This window comes from Haemorhous mexicanus, chromosome 1 (assembly GCF_027477595.1).
Source record: "Haemorhous mexicanus isolate bHaeMex1 chromosome 1, bHaeMex1.pri, whole genome shotgun sequence".
In the NCBI taxonomy this organism is placed as follows: domain Eukaryota; kingdom Metazoa; phylum Chordata; class Aves; order Passeriformes; family Fringillidae; genus Haemorhous; species Haemorhous mexicanus.
The window spans coordinates 18,296,984-18,310,525 of NC_082341.1; the positions used below are offsets into that span (position 1 = coordinate 18,296,984).

The 13,542-nt window shown below is 37.8% G+C and overlaps 1 protein-coding gene across 3 annotated transcripts in view; it reads left to right on the plus strand.

The window, feature by feature from the left end:
- PIP4K2A (phosphatidylinositol-5-phosphate 4-kinase type 2 alpha) overlaps positions 1 to 13,542 on the plus strand; it is a 107,627-nt gene that overhangs the window by 65,068 nt on the left and 29,017 nt on the right. For 2 of the 3 annotated variants that reach the window (XM_059841843.1, XM_059841860.1), the window contains exon 4: positions 9,246 to 9,398. The exons of the other annotated variant lie outside the window; for it this stretch is intronic. In XM_059841843.1, the coding sequence (XP_059697826.1) occupies positions 9,246 to 9,398 (153 nt within the window). The remainder of the gene's footprint in view (positions 1 to 9,245; positions 9,399 to 13,542) is intronic. 3 annotated transcript variants of the gene reach the window in all.

The following is a 13,542-nucleotide window of genomic DNA, read 5'->3' on the forward strand; positions in this document are numbered from 1 at the left end:
TCATTTTAGTTTTCCAGAGCTTTTGGATGAGATCACAGCATCAGAAACCATTGTTTGCCTTTGTCCAGACATCATGAAACAGGGAAGATTTAAATCAATGAGAAGCTGTTAAGCCAGTCAGTTTGAAAGATTACTGTTCTTCTAAAGCTCTCTATGCTTTACCACCAGAATTTTCCTATTGCCCTTTTTCTCTTTCTTAGGAAAAGGTCTGACTCAATGGCAATTTTATTAGGATCCCTTTTTAAATTAGTTACACAGAGTGTTTGTATTGCATCCAACACATAGTTCATGTGTTCAAAGTTTCTAAAATACGATCTTGTCTGCTAAAGTAGCAGTTAGAAAACAATGACATTTACATTAGGCGTGCGAGAGATTAGAATGAGCTAATTAAATTGACCTTTAAATCTCTCCACCCTCTTGGAGACTGGGGCTAATCCTTGGCCTCCCACTGTGGAGATAAAAATTCATGCTGTGAACATTTTAAGCAAAGTGGGCAGAGAAGAAGAGCCTCACCAGCAGTTTGTCTTTGAAGAGGGGAGCAATGCTTTGCCAGTTATAAATATAGCTTGCAGTTATGATGTGAGATGGGGGACAAGTTCTTCCTGTACTTCAGTGGCTTTGCCCCATGTGTTTTCTTCACAAAAATAGTTTCCCTTAGATAAAATAGCTCCAAACAAGCTTAACTTGTTACTCTTAGAAATAATCAAAGCCTCTCTGGAAATTAGCTTAATTTTGTTGATATCTGACATTGAGTCAGATCATTATTGTTATTTAATTACAGTAGGTTGCTATTTTTATTGACCAATGTGTGAGGTAAAAATAAACTTCCAATGGATAAAGCATTAGTGTTTTATTTGGCATCTAAGGACTCTTGAGGATGCTTCTTACAAACTATTTGTTGTGATATTTTTTGTCTTGGACTTTTAAAATGCTAATTATTGCAGAGCTTTATAATAAAAAGCCAAAAAAAATTATATAAATAATGGATAATTAAATAACAGTCAAAATTTAATTGTCAACAAGCAATTGACATTTCATGTAGTGAAATCTTGCAGAGGATGCAAAATCCATTAAAATGTTGAAGCGGAATAAAGTCAAAGATTTTGTATAAAACCCACTTTGATCACCTGGCATTCTGAGCCTGTCCAAATGAGGTCTTGTTAATATGGTGAGATGAATACTTATATGATTAAAAAAGGAGTGCAGAACTACAGAGGTGAGGGCTCTGTTCAGGGAGATGGTAGCTCTGAGAAGGAACAAGAGGTCAAAGAGGATGAGAATTTAGCACTAGAGGAACCTTCAGATTAGGAGTAACTGCACACTAGGGTGGATAAATTAGAAGGCATAAAAAGAAGATCCGGAAGAGTTCTAACTTCTTTTTGACATCTGTTTGTTTTATACCTGAAGCTATCACTATATATAGTTTTGATGCTAGTAGTCTTTAAGAGAGGAGGTTGAAATTTGGATGTAGAAAAAATACCAGAAAGTTGTCAAAGGAATTTAAGGACTAGAAAATGCCATTTGGTTGGGAGTGACAGAGTCTGATCTGCTGCACTTGTAAAAATTAGAGTTAAGAAGTAAGTAGTGTGTGAATATCTTTGCAGAAAAAGAGTACTAGGTTCTTCAGGAATAAATATGAATGACCAGAGAAGGAAATAATTAAAATTCAGAATTAAACTCATCTTTCCAGCACCACAAATGGCTAAATACTGGAAAAACTGTTGTGGTGGATCTTGGTCTTTTGAAGATAGAAAAAATCAGGCCTGCCTTTCTGGAATTTACCTAATCCAAAAGTAGAGGTTGGAGTTCAGTTTAGGAAGTGCTGGGTGAAATGAAATAGCTTCTGATGGAAGCAGTTCTGTTGGATTCTAGTTGATGAAATTTTGTTGAAATCTCCAGAAGCAGCTCCTGTGAATGTCAAAGAACTGTAGATCAGGTCCTAAAAACACCTATGGAAAAAACCCTTTTTCCTTACCTGTTAGATATTTGTTGTAGGAAATAAAACTGTGCAGATTGCTGAGGGTTTGGGAAAGAAGAGAGAGTGAGTCTATAGTGAAATTAAGGAACCTTTCAGGTAATTTGCTGAAGAATATCCTGGTTTTGGGTGAAATGATGACATGTAATTTAGGTGTGCTCATTAACCTTTTTTTCTCAAGAACTCTCTGGGAAGTTAAGTACTAGATGTACTAGTAAATGGTGTAGCTTTCGGTAATTTATATTTAAAGCTTTTTCTTTTTTACTTATTTTATCAGAAATTACTATGTGTATGAGACAAATTCTTTGTGATTTGTAGCTTCTCAGCACTGAAGATGAAGTGAATATTTCTAGTTGCCTGCTAGTCAATGCAGTATGGGTAATTTGTTTTTTAATATATTCATTTATGTAAGGGTGTGTAAGCTTCCAGACAGTGACTTGTTAGAGGGAAACTATTTGGGAAAGAGGGGAATGTATGGAGAAATTTATTAGAGGTATCTGTGAGTTTGGCATGTTAAATGTGTCTTCAGTTGTATAAGTAATTACACAAGTAATTTAGTGTAGTCTTTAAGTGACCTCATGAAAGTATTCACACTTTAAAAGTACAAAACCTTTTCTTTCTCCTGAGACCAAAAAACCAGCAGGCACAAGATTAAAACTTCACAAATGAGAAGTGAATGGGGAATTGGCACACTGGGAGCAGGAGACTTGCAGTGAGTTGCTAAGTGAAGCTGTTAAGTGGAACAGGGTATGCGTGGCTGACAGATGTTTTAATTGTGCCAGAGATCCAAGGCACACCGTGGAAGAGTTGGAGAAGGCTGGGAAAATCTGAAGGGTACAGGGCAGTCTGACCCTTACTTTTGAATTTTGAGCTCACTAATGCTATTGTATAAGCAGCTGATTTTTATTAACCTAATGGGGCTAATACCTCCAACGTTGTCCAGCTGGAGACATGTTCTGCTGCCTCCTGGCACGGTAGGGAGGAGCTTGTCCTAGCAGTAAGTGGTGGTACAAGGGTTGTCACAGCATCAAACCTCTGTCTCTTGGAGGGTAAGAGCTGAGCATTTTTTTGTCTCCATCTGAAGGATATTCTCCCTGTTCTGGCTTTGTAGCTCATAGATCTGTCTGTGCTAAGTGAGGAGTGGCTCATTTCCCATCTGTTCATATTCCACTTAGACTTCCTCTAATTAAAAAGCAGAGCCAGAGGGAATTCAATCTGGTATTTGCCATGATCTCTCTCTCTCTGTGTCTCGCCTTTCCCCCTCCCTCAACCCCGTTTATATTTTCCTTTTGGAAAAGGGAGATGCTTAAATTTCATTATTTATTTCCTCCCTAGTCCACTAGAGATGCCTCACTTAAGAAGGGTCTCTCTTAGCTGAATTTCCTCCTGGATTCAAGCAGAGGAAAAGGCCTACAGCTGCTTTCTTTAGGCAGGTTCAATCAGCTTTGCTTCCAAGAAATGTGTGCACAGATGTCTACAGTGCAACTTATCTTTCTTACTTTTTGTACAAGTCATCACTGAAATTTATCTGTGTGTTCTGGCAAAAGTTGTCTGGATCCCAGAAACTACCATTTGTATCTCAAAACTGCATTCAACAGTAAGAGAAGAGTCTGTACAATGTGACCAATAGCTGTCTGAACAACAGGGCAGTACAATTCAAATAAATGTCTCTTTTTAGTCTAATGAGCACAATTGCATAACTTTGTTATTATTGTCTGTCTTAAGATAAAGTTCTTAAAAACTTGCACAAGATAACCCCAGAGTAAGTTAAACTTGTTAACTAATGTCTGTGCTTCAAAGTGGCTTAAGTGCAGGACCTTCTTGGCCATTTAGTGTCTTAACTCACAGAAGAAACATTTTCTAATGAAGAATCCCTTCAATTCCAAAATATGTACTATTTACTTAGTTAATATTAGTTAGTGTTTGTATTGTGTTAATGTTTGTAGTGTTAATGTTAGTATTTGGCTCAATGAGATGCCTGAACAGTCTGAGTACAACACCTTCAGCAGAAGGGAAAAATCATAGTGGATTTAAAAAGCCATATAGCTTCCTCTTTGAAGACCCTGAAATCTCCCAGTTTGATCCTTTCAGCGAAGCTGTTTCTTGATCTTACTTGTTAACTATGATTTGCCAGTGAAGCCAATACTTGTTATCACTCTACTTAAAGATTGGTTATCATCACCAGGCAACAGTCAATGTGTTTTACTGAAGACTGATTTCTATCTATAAACAAGTATAACTAGTATAGTTGAGAGATGGGGTATTTTGCAAGGTACCTGGAAGGTTTACTTGAGAAGGCATTTGAACTTTTCTCTATTCACAGAAGGGAGAATTAGCCATTGCAAATAGAATCATCTACTGACAAAACTCAACTATGTATTTATCAACACAAGAAAGTGGCAATTACTAGTAATCTGCACAATATGATGTAATTAGATTTATTTTTTCTGCTTTTTAAACCACACTTATTTAACAAACTTGGGCAAGTATCAAAAGAAAACACAGAAAATAGTAATATTAAATGTCTTCTATGTTCTATGTGCTTTTAAAGTTCAAAGTAACTACATTTTGTACCTGAAAAGTGCATTGTATTGAGAGAGCTATCACAAGAGTAGGGAGTTAGTAAAAATAAAGCCTCAAAGACTTTAATTTAATTAAAGGTTTAAGTAGAGGTTGTTTTTTATTTAAACATGTTTAATGTTTAAACATTTGCTCTTAATTTATTAGTAGGGTCAAAGTATTGTAGAGAGGGCACTTGGGTTATCTGTGCATGTATGGAAAGATGCTGCTTAGCATGAAGTTGGTTGGTTTATTCTGACAAATTAATATGCATGTGGTAAAATGATAGCTATGTGCATTCTTAATTAATCTTGATATAGATAACTACTAATAAAATAACCATCTACTAAAAAATAAATGCATCACTATCTGTAACCCATTAAAATATTAATAAAAAGTAAAGTGCAGCTAAATAATTATCCAGAGATGTATTTTCTTGTTAGCAACATTTTTGGTATGATAGTTGTATTTGCAAATTGATTTTCATTATAGTTAGCAATCAGGCAGAATAAATTTTCATTAGGGGAAGAAAAACCTATTGCTGGAAAAACAGGGATCTGTTTAGATGAAGGCAACCTCAGGCCATTTCCTCTTGTCCTTTTGCTTATCACCTGGGAGAGGAGACTGACTCTGACCTGGCTGCACCCTCCTTTCAGGCACTTGTAGAGAGGGGATAAGGTCACCCCTGAGCCTCCTTTCCTCCAGGCTAAACATCCCCAGCTCCCTCAGCTGCTCCTCATCAGACTTGTGCTCCAGACCCTTCCCCAGCTCCACTGCCCTTCTCTGGACTCGCTCCAGCACCTCAATGTCCTTCTTGTAAGTGAGGGGCACAGAACTGGACCCAGAACTCAAGGTGTGGCCTCACCAGTGCCGGGTACAGGGTTATGGTCACTGCCCTGGTCCTGCTGGCCATACTGGTGCTGATCCAGGCCAGGGTGCCTTTGGCCTTCTTGGCCACCTGGGCACTCTCTGGCTCATGTTCAGCTGCTGTTGAGCAGCACCCCCAGCACCTTTCCCTCCAGGCATCTTTCCAGCCACTGTGCCCCAGCCTGCAGCTGCAGGGCTTGTTGTGAGCCAAGGGCAGGAGCAGGCCCAGGCACTCGGCCTTGTTGGAGCTCAGAGCTCTGGGCTCTGCCCATCAATGCAGCCTGTCCAGATCCCCCTGCAGAGCCTTCCTGCCCTCCAGCCAGCTCAGTGTGTCTGCAGGCTGCCTGAGGGTGCCCTGGATCCCCTGGTGTGGCTCATTGATAAAGATATTAAACAGAGCTGGTGCCAGCACTGAGCCCTGGGGAGCACTGCTGGGTGCAGTTCCATTCACCAGCAGCCTCTGGGCCCGGCCGTGCCAACAGTTTCCTACGCATCCAACAGAGCCCCCGGGCAAGCCGTGAGCAGCCAGGTCCTGCAGGAGATGCTGTGGGAAGTGGTGGCAAAGGCTTTCCTGAAGTCCAGGTAGGCACATCCCCAGCCTTTCACCCGTCCACTAAGTGGGTCATCTTATCACAGAAAAGGAGATCAGGTCAGGCAAGCAGGACCTGCCTTTCACAAACCTGTGCTGGCTGGGCCTGGTCCCCTGGCTGTCCTGCACATATGATGGCACTCAAGAGGATCTGCTCCATGGCCTTCCCTGGCACCAAGGTCAGACTGACAGACCTGTAGTTCCCGGGATCTTCCTTCTGGATCTTCTTGTGGGTGGGCATCACATTTTCTAATGGCCGGTCAACTAGCATCTTTTATACCAAGTACAGCCCATTCCTGTATTTCACTCAAATATGAAAATCTATTCATGAAGGATATTAAAATACACCTTAAGAGTACTTGAAACTTTGAGTTCATGTACTTCACATTTTCCTTCTTTGCCCCCTTCAGATGTTCAGTGGCTGACTAGCCAATACCCTCTTTTGCAGCTTTTTATAGCAAAACAACTTCAGTCTCCTGCCAGGTTAATTGCTTTCAAGGTTTATATTATATGGATTACAGTCTGAAGACTAGAGTTCTGTGGGAAAAACACATTCAGAATACTGTGGTTACTGCTTTATTGCAATAGTTAACCTCAGAATAATGTACCCTTTTCTGCTGGGAACAATAACAAGTAATTACTCAGTAGCCTTTATTATTACTAACTAAATTATAGATGAGTAACTTAGCAGTAGTTTAATTCATTACATACACTAATGGTTACCCATGTGTTCACTTCTTTTTAAAATTAAAAATAATTATTACATTACATCATATTTTCAATTTGTGATGAAGGCAACTAAATTTGTATTTCTTTTTTGATCTTAACTTCTATTATCAGCTCTTCATCTTGAACTATTAAATATAGGCCTGGAAACAAAACCAATTTCTGACTATAGAGCACAAGGGGTTTCTAACACTACCTCCACAATTCAATTTGAAAATTAATGGAACGCTGGTATCAAGTGTAGCATTAAGAAAATTTAATCAGTTTATAATACTCGTTTGCTTGAATAGACTTGAGTACATTAAAACTTTTCAGTAATGGAGTGGTGGGAAATCAATTTCAACAGAAAAAAATCCAAAAACAGGCAAAGAAAACTGCTGTAATACTTGAATTCTTTACGATCTTCAATACTGTGTGAGGTGAGGGTGTATCAAGACATACTAAAATTGACTGTCCAAAAGCCAGTGTAGAGAGGAACTGCAATTTCTACAGTGGTGTCCCTAAAGCTCTCTTCTGATTAGTCTAGAAAAAATGTTGATTTATAAACCTTAAAGAAGCACCCACATCCTTTCATTCATTACTGAGTAGAGAGGATAATAGAGAAAGATGTCACTTTTTATCATAGACATCAGTAATTATTCTGGTTCACTGTACAAGCCTAGAAATATATAGCAAGAGGTACAAAAGATTTATTTCTCCTACATGTCATAATTAAAGTTTTCATTCTAATAAGCCCTTGTAGAGCTATGTGCTTTTACGTGATTTACTGTTATTCCCACCACTCATGAGTATTTCTGTTGAACTAAGTAACCTTGTGGGGAAATGGTTTTATTTCATGTCAAATTGATTTCAGAAAGCACCCCACAGTTAGGATAAATTAAACAATGCTTGAAGGCTTATTGAAATCAATGGATCTCCAAAATACAGAGACATAACTGTATGTGTACACGTGTCTTCTTAAACTGGGGGCTATAGTTACCCTAATTTCTTGGCTGAGGTTATTACTTCATAGTAACTACTGACCTTCTGTTGCAGGGGTTGAATCTGCATGTCCAACTCCTGCTGAAGTCCATAGAGCATGTAAACAGATTTACCAATGATTAAAACCTCCAAATAAAACACAGGTCTTACAAAAATAAGATGTGTGGGTTTGGTTCCTGAATGTGGTAGATGGAGTGTATTGGTAATTACTCTCTCAGAGCATCATCGTTCTTCTAGGGCAAATCTGTTTTGTGACTTAGTTCATGGTCACAGCATGAACCACACAAACATTCATTCTGTAACTTGGAGCTGAACTTTTGCTGTTTAGGAATCTGCAATGTTTGCATTTATATGTAACATTTTATTTAAATAATCTTTGAAAGTAAAATGGCTTTTCAGCTAGCAGGGAGAACATTATGCTATGTGAATGTGGAAAGAAGGGAGGTATATTTCAATTTAACAAGAGCTGGTTGTGCAGCATGGTACAATGAGGAAGCATAGCAGGAGCTGGGATTTTCTGCTACTAGTAGGGATATTCCAGATGGTTACTGCAAGTTTGTTTCATAAACATAGAAGTGTTCCATTAATCTATCATTAACTTGTTTAACCTTTTCAGAGAATGTTTGTATTTATGGAAATATACAAGGGGTCCAAAATGTTGTTTTCTCATGGCTGTGTTGCTGCTGTTACTACTTTTCTTTTTTTTAGTGCAATTCAAGTTTATAACAATTGGCATAAATTCTTATTGTTAAAGAAAGGTGTTTCCAGGCAATTAAGAATTTGTTATACTTAGTCTATTTTATTCTTGGTTTTGTTTTTATAAGTGTAAAGAAATCTAATCTAAATACTGTTTCTTCTCTGAAAAAAGCAGAGGGCTTCTCTTGGTTCTGTTGAAGCACCAGTAATTTTAAACGTCAGTCTAAAAATAGCCCTTAATCTCTCTTCTAAATGCTATACAGTCATTAACTAATTTTCTCCTCTTGAGACAGTATGTAGGTAGGCTTATTTTACAAAAGGAGGTATTTTACAATATTATTTGCTTAACTCTAGATATGAAATCATGGGAATAGCTCTGGTACTAGAACTCAGAAATGTAACTGTGATCTTGGTTATGTACGAGATCACACTGTCTCAAGAGCAAATCCTGCTAATGTTAAGGGAAACTATATGGATGAAGTGTCTCTTTATGATTATTGTGGTGTAATGCAGTGTTCCTTCTGGATTTTTAATTTCTGTATGTTTTCTTCCCCAAAGCTGATAATATATGTGTACCAATGTCCAATAAACTCTTATTAAATATTGAGGATGGGTTTTGAACCACTGATGAGCAATACCTTCCTCCTCAAACATGCTTTTCTTCTCAGAATATTTTTGAAGTGTTTTCTCAAGATAATGTAGTCCGTGAATACATGCTTTTCAGAACTCAGCTTGGTGCAGATGTATTGAAAAACATTTTAAAATAAGCGTCAATTGTTTACATGTGCTCTAAATAAAAGTTAAGTACTTCTGTCTGACTTGATGCTTTTTTTGTTTTAAATCAATTGACAGAATTCATTGACAAGAAGTGCACCCCTTGCCAATGATTCCCAAGCACGCAGTGGTGCCCGCTTTCATACATCTTACGACAAAAGATATATCATCAAAACTATAACAAGTGAAGATGTAGCAGAAATGCACAACATACTCAAGAAGTACCATCAGGTAATAAATTAACTCTACCAAGGTGTGGGATGTCTTCTTAAATATTAGAATGCCAATCTTTTTTAGAGGCTTAAAAGTTTTAAATTAATAATTATGGAAAAAGTCACTTCAGACTTTTTCCCTTTTGCATCAGCAATTTACTGTATGTGTGTAATTCACAAGGATGGACTTTTCTAAATACCTGCATTAGCATTTAATGAAAAAGAAATGTCTATATTATAGAGGTAACTTGGAGGCTGTAAGGTCCTTTGCCTTGCTAAAAAGCAGGTCTTTCTTTCGGCTGGTGGCCTCCCAGGCTTGAAGGTATTTTCTTCTGGGCTTGCTTGAAGATGTCTGTGTACATGTGTATGAGTGCTGCAGGTGACCTTCTCTTTCTGGTGTGGTTAGTGAATGTTCTGTGTTTCACAACAAATTTCAAAGATTAAGGCATTATATAAGAAATTAAAAACTGGATATGACTAATGTAAAAATCCTACTATTAAAAAAATTGGTTTTGATAATGTGAATTTTCATACACAACTGGAATGTTAAAAGTGAACAGCAGAGATCCCTCAAATCAACCTTGACAGCTGCCATACTGTGCTGGTGCATAGTTTCTGTGGCTGGCACAGAGGGGAGTAGAACCTGGGAATTACAAAAGGCTTTATGAAAATCTGTGCTAGTTTTCTTAGCCCTACATCTGTTTGAATACTGTTCTAAAGCTACAGAAGTCAGAAAAGACTCTAAAAGATCACCTAAAATATGCTTGGGGTGTTTTGTCCCTCTTTCCATCTTCCTTCTTCTTTCTGTGGGTTGGAACTCCAGGTAAAGACTTAAGGACATTTAGGGTTGGGCTTTTTTATTGTTGTTTAGGTGGTTTATTTTTTGTTGTGCAATGCTCTTGTTTGTAGTAGGTTTTTTTTAATACATTAATTTTGTAAAACCGGTTTTAACTTCTGAGGTGGGAAGCCAAAGCATTCTTTCAGGATACTTGGAACTGAAGATATTGCCAGCCATCTTTGTAAATCTCAAAGGGAGACCTCTGAAGGCCTTCCAAGTCCAGAGTAACTTGGGAAGCCATCAGGATGTTAGATATGAACTCTTTTCTCTCTTCCTGTGGTGTTCCTCTGTTTAAACACATAGGACCATCATGTGTTTGTTTTAATGTGAATAAATATTACTATCAGAAATTTTCTTAAGACATTCTCCTAATGACAGTTTTACCACAAAAAAATTCTAAACCTAATTTAAATCTAATTGTATTTTGGGGGTTATTTTTAAGTGAGTTTTCCAACTTATTATTTTTGTTTTCATCTGAAAGGGTTTGATTTGTGAAACTGTACAGCAGAATTAAAGTTTAGTTTGTTTCATATTTGGCACTAGAAGCTAGTATTAATGATACAGATTTTGAGACCTAATCCAGCTGAAAAGTCATTTTGCTTTTCAAAACAGTAACTTTGCTTTTCAAGAGTATCAATGAAGGCAGTGCTAACATTAATGAATTTAATAATTTGAATATTTTTCATTAATGCTTTCCAACATCAGGGTTCATATTAGGCTACGTTACAAGGAATAGTGATCTGAAATTTATCTCTACCAGGCACCTAATTTCAATTTATACTGGTAAATGTTTTGTATAAAATAGTTCTGTCTAATGCCTCCAAGAGATTCATAAAGATACAACTTGTATTTCTTTTTGTCTCAGAACTTGAAAGCACTGTACAAACTAAATACAGAAGCACTCAAGTACAAAGTAAATTAAAGACAGTTTAATAATTGGATTTTTTAATTTAAATAAATTCATTTCAATATCTTCAGCAATGTGCTGAACAAGATCTAAATTAAATTCACTAGCTCTAATGACAGCTGACACAGTGTCCTCTATGCTGCTGCTGGAAGTTGAATACTTGGGATCACTAGATACAGCAGCTTGTCCTCCCGTTTCTCTAGATGTTTTTCAGGCATGCAAAGGTTATCTTCACTTGCTTTTCAAAGTCTAGCAAACCCATTGTCCTGGTGGAAAGGTATTATTATTCCCTTGACCAAGTTGTCCCACAAAGATTGGCCTCAGCCAAATAGTCCCACACAGTTTGGCCTTCTGCTAGCAACCAGTGCAATGCCAGATACCATCCACTGGCACTTGAGCTCATTAGTGGTGCCTATCATGGTTTTGGTTTGGGCCAGCTTATTGTCTCTCAAGTAATTCTGGGCAAGAATAAAGGTGTTAATTAAGATGAGTTAATATTCCTACTTAGGAGTTTGAATGTAAGCATCCTTTTTTTTAGAGGGGAGGTTAATAACTTAGACGTGAGTTATTCCATTCCAGCTTGAACTGATGCCTGAGGACACTTCAAGACCTGTCTGTTTCACTGGTGTGGATGTAACTGTATGGTTCTGTAGGATGGCACAGTTGCAGTAGCATAAGACTTTTCTGATGCTGTATTGGTACTCTTGTAGAAATCTTTGTCAGTAAAACAAGTTCTCATGAGTTTAGTTTTATTTTGGCATACTCTCTTCTGCCAATACAGGAATTGTCAAGTTCCCTCTATTGATTTTCATACCTTACTGTCCAATATCTTTTTTGATTGTTAATAATTTTACCCTAGAGTACCAAATATGGGATTTTTAGGGAGAACTCTGCTAGTTAGCTTTTCTCCAGTTTCAGTTCTCTGATTGTCAGCATCACTCTTCACATATGTGAAAATTCCTGGCCGAGCTGTGTTTCACAGCCCGAGTGGGAATGGTTTGGAACTTCTAGTGGCATGCCCCTGCAGCACACCCTGTGCCAGGCTGCCCTGAGAGCAGAGCTGTATTTTAAAGATTCAGCCTTCTGAGAAAGGGAGTATACCCAGTTAGGTAGTACAGGGATCATCCTGGAAAGTACACCCTTTTTCAGGTGCATGAAGTCTAGGGAAGTGGTTTGTGTGAATTTTAGGCTTTTTCTCCCTCGTTCCCCTAAAGGAGCTGAAGTTAGATCATCTCTCCATTAAGAACTGTCTTGTAAACCATTATCTTGCACCCTCTTTCAAGTGCCCACGAAGGCAGTAATTATCTTCCATTTCTTCTGACATAAGTATGAGTGAAATTTATGCCATTTATGACAGAAGATCTCTTCCAGTTTTTGTTTTCTCCCCTCTGCAAATTCATTCCAGGTTCCTTTCCCTGTTTGAACCTCTGAATGAGTTTCATTTAAACCATAATATTTACTCACCTTCTCGTTTCCTTATTAAGGCTAATAGCACAAGGCTGATAGAATCATTCTAGACCTTGAAAACACCTCTGTCTTTACTTGGACCAAACAAGCCTTATCAAATATTTTCCAAGACTGCTTGAGCTGCTTACCAGTAAATGCCAGAGGAGACATCTATGTTGAAACAAAGAATGCTGGAGAGGGAGCCATCACAAGGCAGAAGTGGGAGACTCCATGTGTCGTCCTTCATTCACCAAAACCATTTTGATCATGGCTTTGCAAAAAAGCTATTGTTTTCCTTGCACCTTTTTGAACTACAGAGCTACCAATGAGGCATCTGGGAGTTTGTGTGGTTGGCAGAGAAATACAGTGCAGCAGCTTTTCCCATGAACCTCCAAAATCTAATTCCAGGTATCAGTTATTTTTTTGGAAAGTCACCAAAGGGTTAGATACAGACATGTACACTGCTATTGGCAGGTAGAAATGAAGGTTATTTTGTCAGTAACTGGACATCATGGAAATGTATATTTCACAAGCCCATGCAGTTCTGTTAGTCCTTCCTCTCTCCAGCTGTCTGAAGATGTAATAACCTGTCTGTTCTTTGGAGCGCAGAGGAGCTGAGGTTGTAATTACACAGTCTGTATATGTAGGAGTTTACAAAAGGAGCAGGAATAGTTCATAGCTGTAGACACTTTTAAGTTTAAAAATCCCAAATCTAGAGTGATGTTTTTAAATCATCAAAGATGATCTGATCAAAGATAAATTCCAAGTCCAGGGCTACATGCTAGAAATGTATAAATAACTGAAAATGGCCTGGGCTTGAAGGAGTGTTAGGAGAAGTTACAGAAACAGCATATATTGTTGTATATATGGTGATTCTGACTTAAAATTGTTGAACTGTAAATAATCTTGACAATTGTAAATTATACTTCCTATTCAAAATCATGAGTTTTCAAAAATTGTGGGCTTCCAAAA